General features: G+C 47.1%; 1 protein-coding gene across 5 annotated transcripts in view; it reads right to left on the reverse strand.

Annotated features, from left to right (window-relative positions):
* DOCK2 (dedicator of cytokinesis 2) overlaps window positions 1-25306 on the reverse strand; it is a 1661574-nt gene that overhangs the window by 1399972 nt on the left and 236296 nt on the right. For all 5 annotated transcript variants that reach the window (XM_073649510.1, XM_073649507.1, XM_073649509.1 and 2 more), the window contains exon 6: window positions 7024-7172. In XM_073649510.1, the coding sequence (XP_073505611.1) occupies window positions 7024-7172 (149 nt within the window). The remainder of the gene's footprint in view (window positions 1-7023; window positions 7173-25306) is intronic.

Genomic DNA, 25306 nt, shown 5'->3' on the forward strand with positions numbered 1-25306 from the left:
TGTGCGTGGACTATAGACAAATCAACCGTATCACCCACAAAGATGCATATCCGCTGCCTAGAATAGAGGAGTCTTTAGCCGCACTAAAATCAGCTAACTTCCTTTCTACTTTGGACCTTACTAGCGGGTACTGGCAGGTTCCTGTGGCAGAGGCTGACAAGGAGAAGACCGCCTTCACCACCCCGATGGGACTGAGCGAGTTCAACTGTATGCCCTTCGGGCTCTGCAACGCACCAGGGACCTTCCAGAGGCTGATGGAATGCTGTCTAGGGCACCGAAACTTCGAGACAGTCCTCCTTTACCTGGATGACGTGATCGTCTATTCGAAGACTTACGAGGACCATCTAAAGCACCTGGCTGAGGTGTTCGAAGCCCTGGCAGGCTATGGCCTGAAGGTGAAACCATCAATGTGTCACCTGTTGAAACCGAAGGTCCAGTACCTAGGGCACGTGGTAAGTGCGGAAGGCGTAGCCCCCGACCCTGACAAGGTCACGGCAATCAAGAGCTGGCCAAGTCCTTCGCACATCAAGGAAGTGAGGAAATTCCTCGGGTTGGTAGGCTACTACCGAAGGTTCATCCCCGGGTTCACTAAGATGGCAGCTCCTATGCAGGACCTCCTGATAGGACAGTCTAAGTCCAGAAGCCAAAAGCCACCCTTCAAGTGGGATAAACCGGAAGAGGAGTCCTTCCGCCAATTGAAGATGGCCCTCACAGGGGATGAGATCCTGGCCTACCCTGATTATGGCCAGCCTTTTATTCTCCACACAGACGCCAGTAATGTGGGACTGGGAGCTGTACTGTCACAAAACCAACAGGGCAGAGAAAGGGTGATCAGCCGGAAGCTGAGGCCCACCGAGAGGAACCCGGAGAATTACAGCTCCTTCAAGCTAGAATTCTTGGCGGTGGTGTGGGCCGTAACAGAACGCTTCAAGCATTACCTGGCCTACGCAAAGTTCACTGTGTACACGGACAACAACCCGTTAACACACCTAGACAGTGCAAGACTTGGTGCCCTGGAACAGCGGTGGATGGCCCGTCTCTCCAATTATGACTTCGTGATCAAGTACCGGGCAGGCAAAACCAATGCCAACGCTGACGCCCTATCGAGAATGCCTCACTGGTGGAGCTGGTGGAGGTAGAACTCCCCGCGTTTCACCGGTATGGAGCCACTCAATACTCCCACCGCGTGAAGGAGGAGGATTTAACAACCATTATGATCAATCCCCTACCTCACCACAGCTGTGCCGAGACCCAAGATAGTGACCCTGCAATCCGGCTGGTGAAAGATCTGCTGACCCAGGAAGACGCCCGCTTAGATCCGGATGCTCCAGAGGAAGCCAAGCAGCTATGGAAAGAGAAGAGCAAGCTGTTCCTCTACGAAGGCAAGCTGTGCAGAAGACTTGTCAACCACCGGACACACGAGCTGACCTGTCATGTCGTGGTCCCAAGGCGGGATGCAGCTATGGTCCTGGGGGCTTACCATGACAGAGCGGGGCACTTCGGTTGGAAGAAACTGGAGTTCCTGCTAAGAGGACGGTTCTTTTGGGTCGGCATGAGAGGGGCTGTAGAGCAGTGGTGCAGGGACTGTGGCCCTTGTAACTTAAGGAGAAAAAAATGCAACAGCCAGAAGACACCCTTGAAGCCCATCGTCACCCAGCAGCCTCTTGAGCTGGTAGCTCTGGACCACGTTAAATTAGCTCCAAGCTGGTCAGGATACATCTACGCCCTGACAATCGTGGACCACTATTCCCGTTTTCTCGTGGTGGTCCCGGTAAAAGACTTGACAGCCCAAACGGCGGCCAGAGCCTTCCAGCAATATTTCTGCCACCCACACGGGTATCCAGAACAAGTTCTGACAGACCAGGGTCCAGCGTTCGAGGCGGAAATCTTCCAAGAGTTCTGCAACCTCTATGGCTGTAAGAAGATTCGGACAATGCCTTACCACCCACAAACCAATGGGATGTGTGAGAAAATGAACAATATAGTCATTGATCTCCTGAAGACGTTGCCCCTGGAGGAATGCAGCCTGTGGCCAGAAAAACTGCCGGACCTGATAGACTTATACAACCATATCCCGGTGAATGCTACAAACTGCACCCCGGCTTACCTGATACGAGCCAGACCAGGTAAGCTGCCCGTAGACCTGGAGATGGGAGTCCTAACACCTGAGGACACCTCTCCGGATGTGGACAGGGATACGGAAAGGCAACTGCAGTACAAGAAGGTACAGGAGAGTGTGGAGAAGAGCCTGGCCCAGGTGAGAGAAAGGCAAGAAAAACTCTTCAACCAACATGCCCCTGCTGGTCCCCTGGAACCTGGTGAGCAGGTCCTGAAGCGAAAGAGAAGGCTACATAAGTTGGACGACCAGTGGGAAAGGGAACCCTACACCATACTGCAGTCTGATCACGACAACTCGAAGGTGTGCGTGATCACCAGGGATGGAGGAGAAACCACTAGTACCGTCTCCAGAGACCACCTAAAAAGGTGCCCCGAGCAACTCCATAGTGCAGAAGAGGATCAAAGTGACCTTGAACCCGCAGAGGACAAGGAAGAAATGATCAGCACCGTTCTCGGAGAGTTCCCTCAGTCCTGGACTCGAATAAACGATGCCATAGTGGTACCCGTCCTGCATTTCCTGCAACCGGCTCAGAAACAACCTACACCAGAGCCGGAAGGTGAAGAAGAGCAAGCAGTTCCAGAGGCAGAAGAGCCGGTACCAGCAGCCCAGGAGAGTCAACCCTCTGCTGACAGTGAGCCTGCCATGCCTGCGGTAAGCCAAAGAACTCGCAGACAGCTGCCTGCCCTACCTGTACACCCAGCTGGTAGCTGTACCCCTAACGCTAGTGGGGAAAGCCAGGTCAGTCCACCACCAGACAGTGGGTTAAGGAGATCAACTAGGAGCACAAAGGGGCAGATACCCGCTCGCTGGAGAATATAGGGTGCACTAAAACTGTAAATAACCCTGTTGCCAAGTGTTGAAATGTTTGCAAAGTTACATGCATGATTAGTAATTGTGTATTTCAGTTTCTTACAATTACCGTACGGACTCAAAGGTTATGAACTTTTAATAACCGGGACTTTGTATGGACTGCGTTCGGAGCCTGACCAAGGAATGAACTAAGACTGTAAAGGACTTGGGGCTAGGACAGACCCCCACCTGGTTAAGGCTCCCCGTTGTATTGGTGATATGGACACCCGGTTACAGACCACACTGTGACCTTAAGAACTCAACCTGTGCGTCGTCTGTCTACTAATGTTTTATGGTCATGCATGTTATTCTTGTTTGTTGTTTAGTCCCGGAGTACTAAATTTTACTAGGGGGGAATGTGTCACCCTGGCCTGGATGCCACAAATATAATAAAGCTGTGTCTGAGAGCAAGGGGGAGGTTCTCTAGTCAAGGAACATTAGCATGCAATACCTCCTGTCTCAGGCTAGTAGGGGAAGCAGGCTGCCCCTATAAAAGCTGGAACTGGGGGCAGGGTTAGAGAGAACTGGACAACCTGTCTCTGGATTGAGAGGTGTCCCAGAGCAGGGACAGACAGTTGTGTTGCAGCCTAAGAGGATGTGTGTCAGTAGGAGAGCCACGAGCCAGGGACAAAGGCGAAGTGACCCTGTCCTGGCAGATAAAGAGACTAATCTACCAGACTTTGGTGTCGGAGGCTGTGAGGATTCCACGTCCTACAGCAGATAACCAGTCCGCAGGGGACTGTATGTTCCTTGGCCTAAGAAGCCCGGAGGCTCCGCCACAGCAGAAGGGACCAGCAAAGCCGTACCAGGCCGGGAGTAGAAAGGGACCCACGTTGCAAGCCATACGGGCGAGAGGACACAGTGAGCTCGGGAACGTGGGCTGTTACCCTACAAGGAGGGAAATAGCCAGAAGCAGCACAGAGAGCACGGTAGGCCTACACCCTCACCCTGATCAGGGCCAGCCTTCCACTTGTTCTCAGACATCCAGGCCCCCTCCTAGCTGGGCCTGTTTCTGGGTCATATTACCTGTTCTAACAAAGACCCTGAACTGTTTAAGAGGCCTCCGTTTCCTGGCTATCGCGGTCGGAATCATCCCCTCCATCATCCATTGTATATTCTGCGCTGGGGCCATACTCCTCCCATGGGGAGTTGAACAATTCAGTGCTGCACATTTATATCAGCCCCAGCGGTCAGCACTGCAGCGGCTGTTAGCCCTGACCGCAATCCACGGGTGGCGTAGTCGGACATCACTTAAAACTTATAAAGGACTGCCACTGGTCTGACCACCCTGAGCCACGGACCGGGTTGCCACTACTACCCCCATCGTCTCCTGTTGCCCGGCTCCGAGTGCCCCATGGCCCAGGGGGCGAGTCATATGGACTGTTTATTTTCTGTTTTCACTCTATGCCGGAAAAGGCTGTTTTTGTTTGCTTATGCTGAGCAGTTTAGGAAGTCTGAATAAACCTGCCTGAACATTTGTTATGAAACCGCTTCCTGTGCTTACCTCAACCACAGCTGAGTGAACACAAAACCCTACGACATACACAGAGACCCTCTTATGAATATTACAATGTATAAATAGATGAATAGAAAAAATTATAATACCAGATATACCGTAGCTGCCCATATGCTCCAATGTACGTTTTGACAGATGGCTTTCTCAAGGAGTGTAGGATAACCAGGAAGTGAGGAAATATATATGTGTCCACACAGCCAATAACGGAAAGGATGTCAAATTGTCCAAATTCATATAAAGACCTATCTCATAGAATAAGGTCAGTGACAAGATGTAAAAAGTTGTCTCATTGGTGGATCCTGGAAAAGTCCCAGGTGTAGAGCAAAATTTTTAGATGGAAAACAAATCACTATGCGCTCCAGTTTGGAGTGCATGCCAAAAAGGGCGCTGGAAGTGATGCAATGTGCTCCGAGGAGCATACCGGAAATGATGCACTGCATTCCAAAATAGAGCGCATTAATGAGCAACACCTAAACTGGTGCCAGAAGTGACATCAAAGATAAGCGCACATGGTATCCAGCATCGGAATATATGCAGTGCATTCCAGGGTGGAATGCATCCATAGACAGCATCCAGGCAAGTGCCGGAAATGACCTCAGAATGGAAAGCATCCACATTACATGTCAGGGTTGCGGTTAAGGATGACACACTGCGTTCCAACCAGGAACGTACAGCTCTACACCATTAATTAACTATATATAAGGGCGATCCCTAAACCCAAACAAAATATATATGTGAGGAATATGTGCAGAAAATAAAAGATAAATAAATAGTACTGTAATTAGTGGAACAGTAAGATATTACCTCTCATAAAAAAATAGTAATAAAGAGAGCATACCTAAAGATTACATAATATAACCATATATAAATAGTACATATACAATATCTTATTGATAAAATAAGGCTTACAGCTTATGAAAACACAAAAGTCATTATCTCAGTAAATTAGAATAATTAACAAAAAACATCTGCAAAGGCTTCCTACACATTTAAAAAGGTCCCTTAGTCTGTTTCAGTAGGCTCCACAATCATGGGGAAGACTGCTGACTTGACAGATGTCTAGAAGGCAGTCATTGAGAAACTCCACAAGGAGCGTAAGCCGCAAAAAGTCATTGCTAAAGAAGCCGGCTGTTCACAGAGTGCTGTATCCAAGCATATTAATGGAAAGTTGAGTGGAAGGAAAAAGTGTGGTAGAAAAAGGTGCACAAGGGACCTGTCCGGCGGCCATCTTACAATGTATATGGCATTTTAACTTGTAGGTCCACTGAGATTTATGGGATAACCCTATAGATACAGGTCTCTGTGTATGAAGTAGGTATTATATTCTATTTGCCCATTGAGATTTATGTGGTAATCCTATAAGTATATTTGTATAACCTCAATATTGGATTCACTATGTGTTACTATTCTACTTTGTAATTGATACCAATTAATTATACCCACTTTGTATTAATTTCCCTGTCATTTTCCTGTCTTCCTTCCCCTATTTTATATATTTTTATCTTTGTCAAGTTTTTATATTTATGAAGAAATAAAAAGATGTTTTTATTGATAATTTGTGTGTTCTTGCTATTTCTTGTTTTTATTTATATCTTGTGGGTGAACACCCACATATATAGTTTGCTTTAATAATGTTGGTTATTTATAGTGTTGCTTATCAAATGTTTTTCCCATTGGGGATCTAACCATCTAAATTGTTTTTTTAAGATGGATTTTTGCACTTTAGAGGCTGGTTGGCTAGCACAAGCAGAGAATGTTTTTAAAGGGGAAGCTTTAATAACATGGGTTATTTATAGGTTTGTATATCAAATGCTTTTAATGGTAAGTAAAGTCCAATATCTATATGGTAGATCAAGTTTTGGAATTTCTATCAAGTTTTAAGGGGAACCTGTAATGTCTTAGCTGCCCTCTAAACTGCTTGTGCATCACTATCAAGCTGTTTTAATGAAAATTGGTGGTAGTATAATGATTTGATAACGTTTAATATACGTAGATCCTACCTGCGTTTTCAGTCATAGGGGCGGCTTGTCATATTCAGTCACGGGCAGACACAGCATTCACTCACTGCTGGTGCCGCCCATGTATTTGAATCCTGCTCCCAGCAAGCGCTGATATTGTGGAGCGCAGGCGCACTTATATATGTCCGGCCGCCTGCGCAGTGAGGCTGTGTGATTACCAGCTTCACTGAAAAGGGGAATAGAGCATCATGGCGTCATAGGATAAAATCATTATAGCTGCACCAATTTTCATGAAAACAGCTTGTTAGTGATACATACTGCATCACCAACAATGCTATGGGGGCAGTCTAGAGGGCAGCTAGGACGTGACAGTAGGTTTGTCAAACAAACCTACTTTATTATACTTGGCTCAGGTTTTAAACAAACCCTACCAGAGCCAAGGTAGCAAATTGTTACTAATCATTACCTATAAACATTGTTACCAATCATTACCTATAAACATAATTGCAGGTAAAATATTGTGTTCTCCTTTTTCTGTTTGCATTGTTAACCTGAAGGCAGATTAAGTGAAGAATACATACTTGTTGCCGTAGTCAATTTTTGAAGTCACTTTTTGCTTAAGCTCTTTTAATTCATCCTTTGGCAAAGTACCAGAAAGGAGCTGGGATCGCCATTCCATCAAATCATACATCATTGACTGGACTTGCTGGAATTTCTCCTTTAAGTTTGACTGGAACAAGACAACACATATTAGTTAATTGTATAAAATGAACTCTACATCACATGAATATTGTCTGAATGAATTAGAAGTGTCACATCTGTGTCTGAACATGCTGCTTTAACTCCTGCCATGGTTGCTAGGCAGTGCCGCAGTTACATTAAGTTTACTGTTAGATAATTTCCTCTTTGCTATTTACTTGTGTTTTGCTGCAATGAGCTGGTATTAGCTCACTGCTGAGAGCCATGGGCGGAGCTCGCTTCTATATAAACCCCAGCAGACTGACACTAGCTACCAGTTATTAGTGTGTTTAGCTAGCACTAGGCCTTCTCTGACCTTGCTCTTGTGATCTGTTTCCTGTGTTCTAATTCCGGCTTGAATTTTGACTACCTTTTGCCTCCTGATATTGTCCTTGACACGACTTCTCGGCTTTGATCCTGCTTGGCGACCATTCCTGCGTATGTACAGCAGTTCTTCCATGATAGCTATCCACTGGATCCTGTCATAAAACTAGAACCCTGTATAGGGGCTAAAAAATGTCAGGGTTTCTTTGGAAGCCATACAGAGTAGTGGCTTGTGCCACGTGTCTGTCCAAGGTAGCCTTTTTGAGCCTGTGGCCCTGGAAAGACTTAACAGAATAACCTGCCCAAAATAAATTATGGATCCCCTCTAATCAGGGCCGGTGTTATGGCAGGCAGACTAGGCAGCTGCCTAGGGCCCCCAAGCACAGAGGGGCCCCCTGCTGCATGCGGTTTCACTTCTGCCAGCGGGTAACCAGACAGGAGAAAATGCAGAGAGCAGGGCTGCAGTACACTCCTGACTTCTGCCTCCGCGATGGAGTTTACAATTCAAATAACACTGGGCAGTGCTTCGCTCAGCAGAAGAGTCTGAGATAAGAGCATCTTTGCTTCTGTTCTCCTGCAATGCTCTTCCCCAGCACAGCGCTGCCTAGTGTTATTATAGTTCCATCTGTGATCGCAGAGGCAGAAGCAGTCAGGCGTGTACTACTGACCTGTGCTCTGCATCTTCTCATGTTCTTGGATCTGGCCATCCATCCTCACATTGTCAGTTTTTTTTATCTATACTGTGTCCTGACACTTTCTGTTCAGCGTAAGGACCTTATCCCAGCATTACTGCATTCACTTCGTCCTGCTTTAGGACCTGTGGTGACATTACAGTCATGTGACCTTGATGTCACCATAGGTCCTGTACTACCCTGTAGGAGTCTAGAAGACCTCAAGAAGAGGAAAAAGACTGGTAAGTATCCTACAGTCTGTGTCTATCTATCTTTTTATCTATCTATTATCCATATTTCTATCTATCTAGTATCTATCTATCCATATATCCATTATCTATCATCTATCCATATAGCTTTCTATCTACTATCCATATATCTATATCTATTGTTAGCACCACGCCGGATCCCTGCTCTGACAGGCAGGTTCTCAGGCGTGTCACTTCACTCACCTGCGCTGATGCCGTTGCTTCCCTCCCCCGTGCTCTGCCTGTTTCCAGCAGGGCTTCCAGCCATGTCCTTAGGGCACGCACGCACTCCCACCCTCTTAAAGAGTCAATGCATGCACTTTCTACTATGTCCCCGCCAATCATAGGCGGATTATAATGAGGGCAATCCGGGCGACCGCCCGGGGCCCCGAGCCTGCAGGGGGCCCGCGGCTCCGGGCGGGGTGTCTAATGCCGGATTGCCCTCATTATATGTGTGGGCCGCTGCGGCACATACCGGTAGCAGTGGCGGGAGGGGGGGCCCCGGACCGCTCCCCCAGCAGTGGCCGCCGCTACTTCTTCATCGGCCGGGCCAGCACTGCAGCAGTTAACTTCCCTGTGCTGGCCCGGCCGCGTCACTGCTAGGAGACAAGGCCCTGTGCGCGGCCGTGTCTCCTAGCTCTGACGTCACGCAGTGCGCTCCGGCCTGCACTGCTGCAACGAAGAAGAGAGAGAGCAGGCAGGAGGAATGGAGCCGGGGGATGGTGAGTGAGTGTGTGTGTGTGTGTGTGGGCAGGTGTGTGTGTGTGTCTGTGCGGGCAGGTGTGTGTGTGTGGGCAGGTGTTTGTGTGTGTGTGTGTGGGCAGGTGTGTGTGTGTGTGTGGGCAGGTGTGTGTGTGGGCAGGTGTGTGTGTGTGTGTGGGCAGGTGTGTGTGTGTGGGCAGGTGTGTGTGTGTGGGCTGGTGTGTGTGTGTGTGGGCAGGTGTGTGTGGGCAGGTATGTGTGTGTGGGCAGGTGTGTGTGTGGGCAGGTGTGTGTGTGTGTGTGGGCAGGTGTGTGTGTGGGCAGGTGTGTGTGTGTGGGCAGGTGTCTGTGTGGGCAGGTGTGTGTGTGTGTGTATATGTGTGTATGTGTGTGTGTGTGTGTGTGTGAGCAGGTGTGTGTGTGTGGGCAGGTGTGTGTGTGGGCAGGTGTGTGTGTGTGTGGGCATGTGTCTGTGTGGGCAGGTGTGTGTGTGTGTGTGTATATGTGTGTATGTGTGTGTGTGTGTGTGGGCTGATTAGAAAGTCTTGCCCTGTTGAACACTACGCCTGACTTGAGGCCACCACCTCTTGGTTGTCCAATGTTCTTGCTTCTCTAGGGCTCTTCTCAGATATTCATTATACCAGCTCCCCAGAATACCAAAGCTAGAGTGGGTGACCGCGAGCTCTGGTGGTGGTCATAACTGCGGCCACCCAGGGGCAATACTCCATAACAACAATCCCCTGAGGTGGTGTAGGATGTAAGGACCTATTCACACTACATTCAGGTCTTTACACAAGGCTTACAACTGAATCCCTGAAATTCAGGATTGTGCTGTTTGAAATGAGACATCTGAAAGCAGAGCAAATGGAGCCTAAAGATTCAGACTTTAGCCTCGGTTTGCCTTTGTTCAAATCAATGGCTATGTCAAGGCCCATCTGAATGCCATTTTTCAGGGATTTAGATAGAAGCCTGGAAAGAGGAGATGAATGCATTGCAAAATTCAGTGTGAATAGGCCCTTATATCTGTAGTCTTGATATTGATGCCACATGCATTTTACTTGCTTTTAACTTAAAAAAAAATACACACACACAAATTATACACACACACACACACACACACTATACATACACACACAGATGTGTGTGTGGGCATGTGTGTGTGGGCAGGTGTGTGTGTGCGCATGTGTGTGTGTGCGCATGTGTGTGTGTGGGCAGGTGTGTGTGTGTGGGCAGGTGTGTGTGTGTGATGTCTGTCTGTCTGTTTGTGTGTGTGTGTGTGTGGGCAGATGTCATTGTGTGATGTCTGTTTGTATGTATTTTTGTGTTTCAAATGTGTTTATGCGTGTCTGTATAGGTTTGTGTGTGTGCATGACTGCATGCGGCCTCCTGCTGAGTATAGTTGGCACCGTGCGGCCTCCTGATGTCTCTGGGTGGGGCGCCGTGCGGCCCCCCGCTGTGTATAGATGGCTACGTGCGGCCCCCCGCTGTGTATAGATGGCGCAGTGCGGCCTCCCGCTGTGTATAGATGGCTACGTGCGACCCCCCGCTGAGTATAGATGTCGCTGTGCGGCCCACCGCTGTGTATAGATGGCTACGTGCGGCCTCCCGCTGTGTATAGATGGCGCAGTGCGGCCTCCCGCTGTGTATAGATGGCTACGTGCGACCCCCCGCTGAGTATAGATGTCACCGTGCGGCCTCCTGCTGTGTATAGATGGCTACGTGCGGCTTCCCGCTGAGTATAGATGGCGCTGTGCGGCCTCCTGCTGTCTCTGGGGGGAGCGCCGTGCGGCATCTATACTCAGAAGGAGGCCACACGTAGCCATCTATACACGTATACTCAGCAGGAGGCCGCACGTAGCCATCTATACACGTATACTCAGCAGGAGGCCGCACGTAGCCATCTATACGGTGCCTTCTATACACAGCGGGAGGCCGCACGGCGCCATCTATACACAGCGGGAGGCCGCACGGCGCCATCTATACACAGCGGGAGTCTCAGTGCTTTGCAAGAGCAGTCAATAAATTCTGCTTGACTAATTCTGAGCACCATAAAGTCTCGTTCGCTTCTAACCTGCTGTCTTCATTTTCAGCTTGCTGAATTCTAACTCATTTACTGTGATTCGAGACGATGCCTTTGCTGGTCTGTTTCACCTTGAATACCTGTAAGTGCTCCACTTAATGTCATATTTTTGATTCTGTTCTTCTTCATCTTTTGGCATGTGAAATTGTATGAGCAAGTATTCATATGAATTTATGACCTACTTAAACCTTCGAGGACCTTAAATTTTATTCAATCAAATTTTTTTCCAGTTTAAAACTATGGGACATATATGTGCCTTGGTCCTCAAAGGCTTTTTAAAGGGGCTGCAAACATAAATACGAAAAAAATAATTCAATTAGTGCTTTTTGTGTTCATTTAATTTTTATTTGAAGTCCATTTTTTTTATATACCTTGAAATTAAGCCCTACCCCATGAAATGAAGCCCTACCTACATGACATCTGAGAGCTACATGGATCCCGCTTGTGAGGTGCCTGTCCGTCACTACTATTCAGTTTTAGGGTCCACTCACTAAGCCATATATTCTCTCATGCAAGAGAATAGGGCCAATTATGCTAATGACACTCGGCTCAAACTCTGTCAGAGCTTCAACTGAGTGTGATCCGATTCTCTCGCAGCACAGATATGGAGAAGATGAAGAACTTAATTTCTCCATCTTCTCCATAGTCTCTGTGAGTGTTCATCGGACTGCACTTGGATGACATCCGAGTGCAGTCCAATGTTTTACGTGCACCCATAGACTTGTATGGGTGCACATGGTCCGAATATCGAATGAGATTATTTTCTCATGCCAATAATCGCAGATCTGCACTCTCTCATAATATAACATAGGGCCGAGTCCTATCCGATAAAACATCACATAGCATTCGGCCGTGTTATACGACAGTGTGAGCGAGCCCTTAGCGTCAAGGAATATTTACATGCAGATGATGATATTACTCTCCAAGTGTATATTTTTTTAGGCGAGTTCATAGTAAATGCTTTGCCTTTTTGACATGTGATCAACTAAAGAACAAGAAAGATTTAGGACCTCCCCTATAGAAAAACGGAAAATAGTTTGGAGGACTTGCATGTCCTTTTTTATTTATTATGAGAAAATCATAAAAGATCCCATTTTTTAACCATGCTGTGACTTTCTGCTGAGGGAGAGGGAGAGAGCTGCCCTATTCAGAGTCTGTAATAAGACCTGCAGACAAAAGTTTTGAAGATACAGTCTAATGTGAATTAACAATGAAAAAAAGTTAATTTCACAAATGGCTTCTAGTTTTTAATACAAACTTTTTTGTGTTTACAGCTCCTTTAAAGGGAATCTGTCATCAGGTTTTTGCCACCTAATCTGAGAGCAGCATAATGTAGCGCTAGAGGCACTGATTCCGGTAATGTGTCACTTACTGGGCTGCTTAGTGTTGTTTTGATAAAATCATTGATTTGTCAGAAGGTAATTATCACTAGATGACTAGTAAGTTCTGTAGGACCCCACCCCCATCACTGATCAGTAGATTTGTGTACACTGAGCATGGGCAGAAAGCTGCCAATCAGTGGTGTGGGCGGGGCTATACAGAGCGCAGCATTCAGAGAGCTGCTAGATCTGCAGCAGATAAAACGGTGATTTTCTCAAAATGACAACAAGCAGCTGAAAAAGTGACACATCGCTGGAATCAGGGTATCTGCCCCAATATTGTGCTGCTCTCAGATGAGGCAGCACAATTAATATTGTGCCAAATTAATTTCCCGTGAACTATCACATGATCTATCACAGGGGATCATGTGACATGTCACGTGATAAATCAGGTGTGTGGGTGGGGGGGCTGCGCCTTCTAAACTGCCCGGGGCCCTTGCTACTCTTAATCCACCCCTGCCGCCAATGGTGGTGGGACATTACATATATATTGCTTCCTCCCCACTGGGAGGTGCCTGAGCAACCTTCCTGTTCTGCAGTCTATGCTATTAAGGTTGCATACCAGTCCTCACTGCAAACCCAGCTTGCTGCACTCTGGTGCAAACTCCGCCTGCTGCACTCTGGTGCAAACTCAGCCTCCACAAAACATGTCCGTGACACCTATCTCTATGTTAACTTGCTATCCATTTATCTATCTATTTATCATCTATCAATCTCTATTTATATCTATTTAAAATCTGTCTATCTATCTATGTGCTCTGTGTATACATGTGTGCTCTATGTGTGTATAAATATGTGTGTGTATATATGTGAGTCACATATGGTGTATGTATTAGTACAAAAATGTTCAAAAATCACATAATATGAATCTGAGATGGGAACAAAAGGTATAAAGTCACCCTCCCTAAATATATTTATCAAGTGAAAGGTGGAGTACTCCCATATCATAAGAACACCCAGAAGCACCAAAAGAGTGGAGTAAACATGGACCACCAAGCAAGGATGTTAATTAATAAAAAGTCATTTTTTAGCTGAGTATTAAAAATTCATCACCAATACAGGTATATAGACCCAACATCCTTGCTTGGTGGTAGCTGTTTCCTTCACTCTTTTGATGCTTCTGGTTGCTCATATGGTGTATGTATGTAGTATCCACATTTATAAATATTGGCAAAGCCGACATGAGTTCATAGGTATAAACATGTCAGCAATCGCCCAATAAACGTGCAAACTGCTGCTCATTCATCAGGTGATTGGATTGTTTATGGTGGAACAAAAATCGTTGTGCTCAGCAGCACATTGCAAGTTGTAAACTTCAGATGTGTTGCCGATAACATGATACTGTATGGGACAGATCTACTAGCGATCGTTCTGTTCCCATCATTATTTGTCAGCCTGGATAAAGTGGCCGGTAAACAAGCACCGAACGACTTCAATATTGTTGATCACGTTTCTTTAACGGTGTGAACTCAGTGTGTGCAAATGCAACATAAAGACTTATTTGATGGTGCCATATGTGAGCATTTGGGGCCCTACTTTAAACTTTTGCCCAGGGCCCCATTTTGTCTAAAACTGGCCCTGCCTCCAATCGGTGGTAGGTCAAATGCAAGACCTGGCTCACTTAGTCCAGGGTCTTACAAGGTGTTTTCAGCTTTAAGAAACCGTCCAGGTTCAAGTGCCTGCAGCACCTCATTTGACAACCCTTGAACTCAAGGTTAATCTGCGTGAGAGATTTTCTGGTGATTGAAAATATTTTTTTTCCTTTAGGGGGAGCTGTCACATATTTCACGCTCTGCTAACTTTCATCTCGTTCTGAGAGCCAGAGTGTAGAACTCATCATTTCCTTGCTGCAAGGTGACCCCCAGGCTTGGGCCTTTTCTTTACCCACTGAAGCTCCAGAACTCTCAAAAGTAACCAATTTTTTTGAGGCTTTAGGGCTCCTACAGTGGGTATGGAAAGTATTCAGATCCCTTTAAATGTTTCACTCTTTGTTTCATTGCAGCCATTTGGTAAATTCTAAAAAGTTCATATTTTTTCTCATTAAAGTACACTCTGCACCCATCTTGACTGAAAAAAAAAAACAGAAACGTAGAAATTTTTGCAAATTTATTAAAAAAGAAAAACTGAAATATATCACATGGTCATAAGTAATCAGACCCTTTGCTCAGACACTCAAATTTAAAATCACATGCTTTCCATTTCCTTGTGATCCTTCTTGAGATGGTTCTACTCCTTCATTGGAGTCCAGCTGTGTGATAGGACTGGATTTGGAAAGGCACACACCTGTCTTTATAAGACCTCATAGCTCACAGTGCATGTCAGACCAAATGAGAATCATGAGCTCAAAGGAACTACCCAAGGAGCTCAGAGACAGAATAGCGGCAAGGCACAGATCAGGCCATGGTTACAAAATAATTTCTGCATTACTTAAGGTTCCTAAGAGCACAGTGACCTCCATAATCCTTAAATGGAAGAAGTTTGGAACCACCAGAAGTCTTTCTAGACCTGGCCATCCAGCCAAACTGAGCAATTGTGGGAGTAGAGCCTTGGTGAGAGAGGTAAAGAAAAACCCCAATATCACTGTGGCTGAGCTTCAGAGATGCAGTAGGGAGATGGGAGAAAGTTCCACAAAGTCAACTATCACTGCAGACCTCCACCAGTCGGGCCTTTATGGCAGAGTGGCCCGATGGAAGCCTCTCCTCAGTGCAAGACATATGAAACCCGCATAGAGTTTGCTCAAAAACACATCAAGGACTCACAGACTATGAGAAATAAGATTTTCTGGTCTGATGAGATGAAGATAAAACTTTTTGGTGATAATTTTAAGTCATATGTGTGGAGAAAATCAGGCACTTCTCATCACCTGCCCAATACAATCCCAACAGTGCAACATGGTGGTGGCAGCATCATGCTATAGCGGTGTTTTTCAGCTGTAGGTACAGGACGACTGGTTGCAATTGAAGGAAACATGAATGCGGCCAAGTACAGAGATATCCTGAATGAAAACCTCTTCCAGAGTGCTCTGGACCTCAGACTTGGCCGAAGGTTCACCTTCCAACAAGACAATGACCCTAAGCACACAGCTAAAATAACACAGGAGTGGCTTCAGAACAACTCTGTGACCATTCTTGACTGGCCCCGCCAGGGCCTTGACCTAAATCCAATTGAGCGTCTCTGGAGAGACCAGGAAATGGCTGTCCATCAACATTCACCATCCAACCTGACGAAACTGGAGAGGATCTGCAAGGAAGAATGGCAGAGGATCCCCAAATCCAGGTGTGAAAAATTTGTTGCGTCACTCCCAAGAAGACTTGTGGCTGTACTAGCTCAAAAGGGTGCTTCTACTCAATACAGAGTAAGTCCACAGCTTTTTGTGAGAGTTGTATTTCACCACAGCCTTATTTTTTAGCTCGGTAAAAGGACTGACTTGGGAAACCGTATTTACTTCAGCTGTCATTTCTCCCAGGAAGCTTGGAGCATAAGCAATGGCAGCTCATCCAACATCAGCTCGCACTTGTTGGTGCTTTGACACACAAACATCTTTCTTTGTCCTTTAATTTCATGACTACAGAGTTGGGCAATGATCTGATATGCAATGCAGTTTCAGAAATAACATGCAATTAAGCACGTCCAATCCACATTAAAAAAAACCAGCCATAGAGTGTCCGGGAACCTTCTCACACACTTTTCTTAGCCAGGACTGCTTCTCGGCAGGGTTAGACGGTCCCACCAGAGAATCCTCGGGTGGGCCCTGGCTTCTCCATTAGGAGAGTTCATGATAGCGCAAACTTTTCAGCAGCTATGAGGTTCTTGAGCGGGAAAGAAAGGTGAGCCCTCAGAATCAAATCCTCTGGTGGGCCCAATGTTTTTTATTTTGAAACTGCTTCTCAGTGGGACTTGTATTTCACCACAGCCATATTCTTTAGCTCGGTGAAAGGACTGGCATAGAGGGAAATAGTATCTACTCCTTCTGTCATTTTTCCATCGCCACTTTCTGCCCATTGTCACACATGACCATGCCTGGCTGTAGGTTCAGAGGTGAGACCACAGATCAGGCTGCTGTGTTACAGCTTTCAACAACTGCAGTGGTGGGCGGTTTGTCACCTAAGCATTAAGCATGTTATCTTCAGCACAGCCTGTTGCCGCTTGGCCAAGGCAATGCTGCAGTGCTTCCAGCTTGTGACTGATGTGGTCATTTCAGAGATGGAGGCCGAACTGGAGGAGGAGCTGCAGGACCTGAACAATTACATTAGCGAATCTGGTTTTTAGACTAAAGAAATATCCTATTGTGTTTTTATTTTATTTTTTACGTTATTTTTTAAAATGAATGCATTCACTGGGAAATGTCATTTTAACATTTTACAACCTTATCTGGCCATGTGGTGTGTCACACATCATCAGACACATCCTGTTTCATTTATGATGGAGGGACTCTGAAAGTCACAAAGCCTATTTTTATAGGGTCATCAGATGGCCCTTACTACTTTTAAAGGGCCAGCAGTGGGCCCTCGCTATGGTTAGAGAGCCATCAGCTGGCTATGCTTTGTTGTTCCCATTATTAACAAGTGGGTCTCCAATACTGTTATTGTGTATGCAGTGACTGCAAAGACTGCCAAAAATTTGTAAGCAACCCAATACCCCTTTGAAGAGACATAGAGGAGGGTCTCAATAAAAAAAAATGTTACCATTCTAAAGGAGCGGGTCTCCTATAGTGGTAATGCCCATGCTATTACTGCAAGGGCTGCCAAAATTTGGGAAAAACCCCACTAGCATTTTAAAGACACAGAGCGGGGCCACAGCAATGACATGTTCCCATTAGAAAGGAGAGGGTCTGCTATACAGTTATAGGGTATGCAGTGAGTCCAACGGCTGCCGAAATTTAGGAAAAACCCCACTAACAATTTAAAGACACATAGAGCAGGGTCACAGTAATGACATGTTTCCATTAGAAAGGAGTGGGTCTGCTATACAGTTATAGGATATGCAGTGAGTCCAACAGCTGCCAAAATTTAGGAAAAGCCCCACTAACAATTTAAAGACACATAGAGCAGGGCCACAGTACTGACATATTCCCATTAGAAATGAGCGGGTCTCCCATACTGTTTGCCTATGCAGTGACTGCAATGCCTGTCAAAATTTTGGAGGAAATCCAATGCCCATTGCAAGAGACATAGAGGTTGGAGGTCCTCCTGAAAACAATATTCCCATTATTAGGAAGTGGGTCTCCCATACAGTTTGCCAATGCAGTGAAGCAACAGCTGCCAAAAATTTGGAGGAAATCCAATGTCCCTTGCAAGAGTCGTAGAGGTCAGAGCGCCACCTGAAAACAACGTTCTCATTATTAGGAAGTGGGTCTCCTATACTGTTTGCCTATGCACTGAAACAATGGCTTCCAAAAATTTGGAGGAACTCAAATGCCCCTTGCAAGAGACGTAGATACTTTGATATGGTACATATGGTGGTGATATGGTGGTGGAGGATGAGGATGCAGAGAAGGAGGAGGACAAGAGCAAATAGACAAAATTAGAAAGCGTATACCCATGTCTGGATGTGAAGACAGAGGTGCATGGGAAGAGAGTTAGACCTCCCCAAAAAAAGACACTGTATTTGAGTTTATGTTACACTGCTATCATTCGGTGGTGTTGAGAAGTCTGGCCCAATCCAGCCCTTGTTCATTTTTATAAGAGTCAACCTCTCAGCATTTTCAGTTGACAGAAGGATGCACCTATCGGATATAATTCCACCAGCGGCATTAAAAATCCGCTCTGACAAAACGCTAGCCGCAGGGCAGGCCAGAACCTCCAAGGCGTAGAGAGCCAGTTCATACCACGTGTCCAGCGTGGATACCCAATAATTATAAGGCACAGAGGAATCACAGAAGACGTTGGTAAGGTCGGCAAGGTACTCCTTCACCATCTTCCTAAACTTTGCACTCATTGTGAGAGTACCCCGCACCTCAGGGCGTGTGTGAAGATCTGAGAAAACTGTCCCAGAACTTTGACAGTGTTCACCTGTCTCTGCTGGATTGCATTTGAGGCTCTCTCGACGGTACTCCTTGGTTGTCAAACGAACTGTGACCTCTGCCGCCAGCATTTTCAGATGGGAATTTTTTTTTAATAATTCCACAACAAGGGCCTTCTTGTACTGCACCATTTTATTAGGCCTGTCCAGCAAAGGAATAATAGACATAAATTTAACCCTGTAGCGTGGGTCTAGAAGCAATGTCTGTCACCCAAAATTTGGACAGTGTGAGGGTCATGGGAAAGGCAGCGTAACATAAACTCAGCCATGTGTGCCAGACTGCAAAGAGGCAAGACTTCCGTGTCCTCACCAAGAGGACTACTGACCATGCTCTCCTCCTCTTCCCTGTCCTCAGGCCATCCACGCTGAACAGACGGTATGACAGTTGTGCAGGTAGTACCATCTATAGCGCAGGAAACTAGCTCCTGTTCTTCCTCCTCCTCCACCTCTTCCTCATTGTCACCCAATCCATGTTGGGATGAGATGAGGCTGGGATGTGTGTAATCACCCGGTATGGTTCCTTGCTCCATCTCATCATGCTCCGCCTGCAATGCATCCTCTTTAATTGAGAGCAGAGAGCGTTTCAGAAGACAGAGAAGTGGGATGGTGATGCTAATTATGGCGTCATCACCGCTCATTATCTTGGTGGAGTCCTCAAAGTTTTGGAGGATGGTACATATGTCTGACATCCATGTCTACTCTTGAGGTCTTATGTGTGGAGTCTGACCTGAATACCGACGGCCTTGTTGATGCTGGTAGTCAACAACTGCCCTCTTCTGCTCACAAATCCTCCCCAACATCTGCAATGTAGAGTTCCAACGCATGGGGACATCACACACCAGTTGGTGAGCTGGAAGGTGCAAATGCTGCTAAAGCACGGCAAGGGCGGTGGAAGCTGTAGCTGACTTTTTAAAATGGGCACACAGGCAGTGTACTTTGACAAGCAGATCCAGGTAGGTTTTGAGAAACCGCTGAACCATGAGGTTAAGCACATGGGCAAGGCATTGTACATGTATGAGCTCACCTCGCCTCAGAGCCGCCACCAGGTTCTGGCCATTGTCACACACAACCATGCCTGGCTGTAGGTTCAGCGGTGTCAGCCACAGAGCTTCCTGCTCTTTCAGACCTGTCCACAACTTTTCAGCATTGTGCGGTTTGTCACCTAAGCATATTAGCTTCAGCACAGTCTGTTGCCGCTTGGCTGAGGCAGCGCTGCAGTGCTTCCAGCTTGTGACTGATGTGGTAATTTCGGAGATGGAGGCTGAAGAGGAGGAGGAGGAGGAGGATGAGGTGCAGGAGCTATAGAATGTGGGGGCAACCCTGATTGACCCAGGGCCCGCAATGCTCGGCGTCGGGAGGACGTGTTCCGTCCCAAGGTCTGACTGGGTTCCGGCTTCCACTATGTTAATCCAGTGTGCCATCAGCGAGATGTACTGTCCCTGGCCACAAGCACTTGTCCACAGGTCCGTGGTTAGGTGGACTTTCCCAGTAACTGCATTATTGAGGGCCCGGCTAATATTGTGGGAGACATGCTTCTGTAATGCGGTGACGGCACACCAGGAGAAATAATGGCGACTGGGGACCGAGGGACGGCCGCCGCCATCAGGTTGCAGAAAGCTTCCGTCTCCATGAGCCCAAAAGGCAAGATTTCGAGTGCAAGCATTCGCAAAATGTATGAAGTTAGTAGTGTGACCTGTGGGGCGTTGGCTGTGTATTTGCGCTTGCGTTCCAAGGAATGGGGTAGGGACAACTGAATGCTGGCCTGGAACAAGGACGTGGATGTGCTTGCTGATGGTGCTAGCTGAGTGCAGGGCGGGAGGCATCTTGGCATGCGCCATGGACAGGGGATTTGCGTGCATGCAGAACAGCAGAACAAGCAGTGGTGTCACCTGCAGACACTGTTGCTGGACCCTGGTGTTCAGCTCACTTAGTCAGGTGCTTTGCTGCCATGTGCCTGATCATGCTGGTGGTGGTCAGGCTCGTAGTTTTGCTACCCCTGCTGATGCTGACCCAGGTTGGGTCAGTGACTTCATCGTCCACCACCTCATCTTCCACTTTCACACCATGGTCCTCCTTCTGACTTTCTGGCAATTGTGTCTCATCATCATCCACCTCTTGTGACAGTTTCCCACTGTCGCCTTCGTGTGACCATGGCTGCTCAAATATTTGGGCATCGCTACATGCGATCTACTCTTGCCCCGCTTCAAGTGGACCGGGCAAGAGGCCCGAATCTATAAATGGAAAAGTGAACAGCTCTTCGAAGTGACCAAGTGTGGGATCAGTTGTCTCCGGGCACTCGGCATGATGAGAGGAGGGAGGATCAGGGTGAGGAATATACAGTCAAGACTCACGGCTACTGAGACTTGACTGTGTGGAAGACAGGGTTGTGGTGGTGGTGGCTAAGTGACTGGAAGCACTATCTGCTATCCAACCAATAACCTTTTCACACTGCTCTGTGTTCAATAGTGCTGTTCTGCAGTCACCTATTAATTGAGACAGGAAGGTCGAGCGACAAGATGTGGGTGTTTGTTATGGCACAATTTCAGCTTGCCCACAGCCTCGGCATCATCCTCTGCATGCACCATCACCATCATGTCCACTTCCCCATCCTTTTCCATGCACCTTGCCCATTTTAAAAGGACAATATTTTCCAGGTTCACTTCAAATGGCTGGATTTGAACCGCAGTGATATGTGACACGTGTGATGGAAAACCACAGTTTTAAATAGCTGGCTTGTAAGTTACTATTTTTCACAGCGACCTCGTGTCAATAATTCACTGACACACTGCAACAAAATTTAAATGGAGGCCAATATTTTTTACGTTCACTACAAATTTCTAGATTTTTATTGCTGTAATACCGAAAGGATCTGGCTGTATTGTGCAGTGCCATCAAGCAAATGGAGCAGAAAAATGGTATACTCTTGATCGCTTTTTAAGCAAATAACCATGATTCCGATCCAAATTTTTTTTTCCTGGCTTCTGATATCTGGGGCTATGTGACTAGCCCAGGGGAAGATGGGGATTACTTGGTACCCGGGCCTTTAGCCTGGCCTTTAGGGATGTCGCGGTGGTCGGCTCCCAGGCCCGTACCCTGGGCCTCTCTTTAAAAAGGGGTTTGATTTTGTAAAATTATAAAAGAAAGAGTTTGTGACGCCACCTGTGGCTTCTGGTGAGGATCACCAGTGCTGCGTAGTCCACCGAGGCTGATGATAAGGCAGCTTGATGGTATAGCTCCCCACAGGTGGAGCTGGGCCTCAGGGCAGTATAGGAACGGGGATGCAGGATGGAGAGACTCAGCCGAGTCGGAGCAAGAACAGGGACGGACACAAAAGTCACTTCAGTACCTTTTACTGGTGGAATTTCAGGCACTCCCTGGATCACTGTAGGGTGAAGGGTGTTTGTCCGGATCCTCCCCAATGAGCAGGTTTTGGGCCTCCTGGTTCTGTCTGCTGCGTAGTAAGTTTCTGACCTGCCTGGAGCTAGGCCTAACTTTGTCTCTGTCCTGCGCTGGCTGACCTTGTGGTAGGGCCTTCTCTTGGAGTGCACGCTCCCGACCTACGGCGCCTATGTGTCTCCTGGCTCTGGTACGTATCAGCACTTTAGCGCTCCTGGGACCAGCAGTTTTCCAGGGATTTCGGTTTCTCTTACTGGGTCGTGGAGATCACGGCAAGCTTCGGACACGGTGTCCGGTAACTGATTCTCCTTCGGGGTGAGCCAGTTAAGCTCCTCTGCCCCCTATGTACTAACTCTCTACTCCTTCGCCTTCGGCCTACTCGAGCCCACAATAGGCCACTCACACAAACGGCAGCGTGCCGCGGTTCACCGATCTTATGGCGCCGGCACACCTACAGCTCACCTCTCAGAGCTACACCGAGTCTTGATCTGGATAAGCTTCACTGCAGGGTAGAATGCAGGAGCTGGAACAGGCTTTTGTCCTCTGAGGTAACACGTCTCAGACTGCACTGGACTCACTGCTAAACCAGACTGAACTCGATCCTAGCCACAGCTAGACTGCCTGCTGCCTGGCTCCACCTCCCCTTATATATCTCCTTAAGGAGCTCCCTCTGGTGGTCTGAGGTGGAAGGTGGAGATGTGTGAATGGTTATGGGGGCCTCTTGTGGAGGAATCCTTCAACACACCCTTCTGGGTCTGTGATGCCAAGCACAGCTGGGCTTCACATTCCCCCCTAGTTAAACTCAGCACTCCCGGGCTGAAGTACATTTTATAAAAACAGTAACAATATGAAACATAAGCAATACCAGAACACTCTTCCCTTTATGGGAGGCACAAATCTTAAACGTTGCATAACTAAACAGATACAGAGTGTCCTCAGAAACCAAGTCTCCTATGGTGAGGTTCCCATACAGGATGTCCATCTCACAAGGTAGAGTACTTTGGTAGTTTTGAGGGACCTGTCCAAAACCCTCTACGCAGGCCCTGGGGTGGCTGCAGGGCATGAAGATCCGGAGTTGGACCTCCACAAAAGCCACTCCAGACAGGTTTTCCTTCTGAGGTCACCTAAAAGGGGCACTCCAGGGAGCGCAATTATATACAATAAGAGTTTGTGGGCTGCACATAGTCCTCAGCCACGCAGTTCATTATGCAAATAAAGAATTAATAGTAAAAAGCACAAATTGATAAGCATGCATGAAAACAAGCAGTTATGCAGTAAATTACAATTTAATACACACTACCCCAGGGGTAACTATCTACATTCTCTGAAATCTTGCTACTTTACTCAGTGTACCTAGCAGGAGGTTTACCTCTTGTGCTGTGTACTGATCTGCGTAGTACTGTGGTTAGTGGAGTGTCAGTGTCTACATTCTCAGTTGCTCTATCAGTTCTACGTGTAACCATGTTATAAAACTGCCTTAACCTCTCTCTTGGACTGGCAAGTCTTTCATTGGCTGGGCCCTCTTGCTCCACTCGTGCCAGGGATCCTTCATCCGGGGATGCTTCTTGAGCTGACTCTTCTGCAGCACTTACAGGTTTAACTTGCTGTTTAGGGTTCTCTGGCTGTTCATAGCATTGGAGTACTGGAATGATTACTGCACCTCCTATTTGAAGCCAATCCGCTGTGAAGTCTCCTAGGTCAGTGTGGATCACTGTTTCTTTAGGTTCTTCCTGGGTTGTGAAAGACACTTCATCTTGGGGTTTCAGTACATCTGGACACAACTTTAAGTGGTCCCTGGACACTGTGGCTGATGTTTTTCCTCCATCACGACTAATTATGCATGTCTTTTTGTTGTCAAATTTTGATGGTAACACAGTATAGGGGTCTTTTTCCCATTGGTCGTCGAGTTTGTGGTTGCGTCTTTTCCTTTTTGGTACGGTTTCACCAGGTGTGAAAGGTTCTGCGGGTGCGTTTTTGTTGTAGTGCATCTCCTGTTTTTCTCTCACCCAAGTAAGACTGTCCTTGACACAAGCTTGTACCCTTCTGTACTGCTCTTGTCTGGTGGTGTCCCAGTCCTCAGTGGTCATATCAGCCTCAGGTTCAACAACACCAAGCTCCAAATCCATGGGCAGCTTTCCTGGCCTTGCCCGCATGAAATATGCCGGAGTGCAATTGGTGGAACTGACTGGTATATGATTATACAGATCCACTAGGTCAGGTAGTAGGTCTGGCCACTGGTTTCTCTCCTCAAGTGGTATAGTCTTCAGTAGTGTTGAGCCACCCCCGTAGTGTTCGAGTTCGGTTCGGTTCGTCGAACACCCGTGTGTTCGCCGAACTGTTCGTCGAACTGTTCGTCGAACACCTTCGAACACCGTTAAAACCAATGGCAGGCAAACAAAAACACATAGAAACACATAGAAAACACCTTCAAAGGTGTCCAAAAGCTGACAAACTGCTCAGAAGACACAACTAACACATGGAAAAGTGACAAGTACATATAGTCATGCGAAAAGAAAAGAGGTGGAGGAGTAAAAGGAGGGGGAGACACAGATATAGGCATGTCATGCCCTTCTAAAATCCAAAAAGTGAGAAGCCGAGACGGCCAGTCCGCTCCTGCCCGTGCCACCTCCGTGTCGCCGGGTTTGTGCCAGAGCCGCGGTGAACCCTGACGGCCAGCCCCCCTCTCCCAATACTGGTGCCTGTCCGCTGGTGGGTCGAGAGAGCCCCCCTGTGGTGGAGGCAGCTCTAAGCTTTTTAATTTAAATTGTCCCTCTAATTTGAATGAATACACTTTAAATCCATTTACAAGGATCTATTGGAGGGCAAGTCTCATGCCAGCAGCCGCGTAATTCCAGCTCCAGTAGCGTCCACTAAAGCTGCTGCAGTTAAAAAGCTTTTATAAGGATCGAGCTCGGCTGTCCACCGCAAGGCATCCTACTGCCAGTCCCAGCCCCTATGCCTTGGGGTGCCTCCTGATGCTCTTCACTAAGTATCCCGTGGTCCCGAAGCATTTCCTTTGAAAAAATTAAGTGTCCAAACTACAGGTTGTGTAGCTTGCTTAACAGCCGGGATAATCCGCTGACTAGCAGACACTGCTACTAGGCACAAAGTATTTCCTGGGCTAGATGCAGTTAAAAATTTGTAAGTAGATACTCTCGTTGGATGCTGAGAAAGCATTCCATAGAGTCTCCTGGCACGCCATATATGATTCTCTTAAAAATCTTGGGGTAGGGGTCTAGGGGACCCTTTTATAGCCAAAATCACGGCCCTGTATCACAATACGTCACCTAGGCTGAAGATAAATG

Source organism: Phyllobates terribilis, unplaced genomic scaffold (assembly GCF_046119375.1).
Source record: "Phyllobates terribilis strain yellow unplaced genomic scaffold, ASM4611937v1 Scaffold_10__3_contigs__length_209671492, whole genome shotgun sequence".
NCBI lineage: Eukaryota > Metazoa > Chordata > Amphibia > Anura > Dendrobatidae > Phyllobates > Phyllobates terribilis.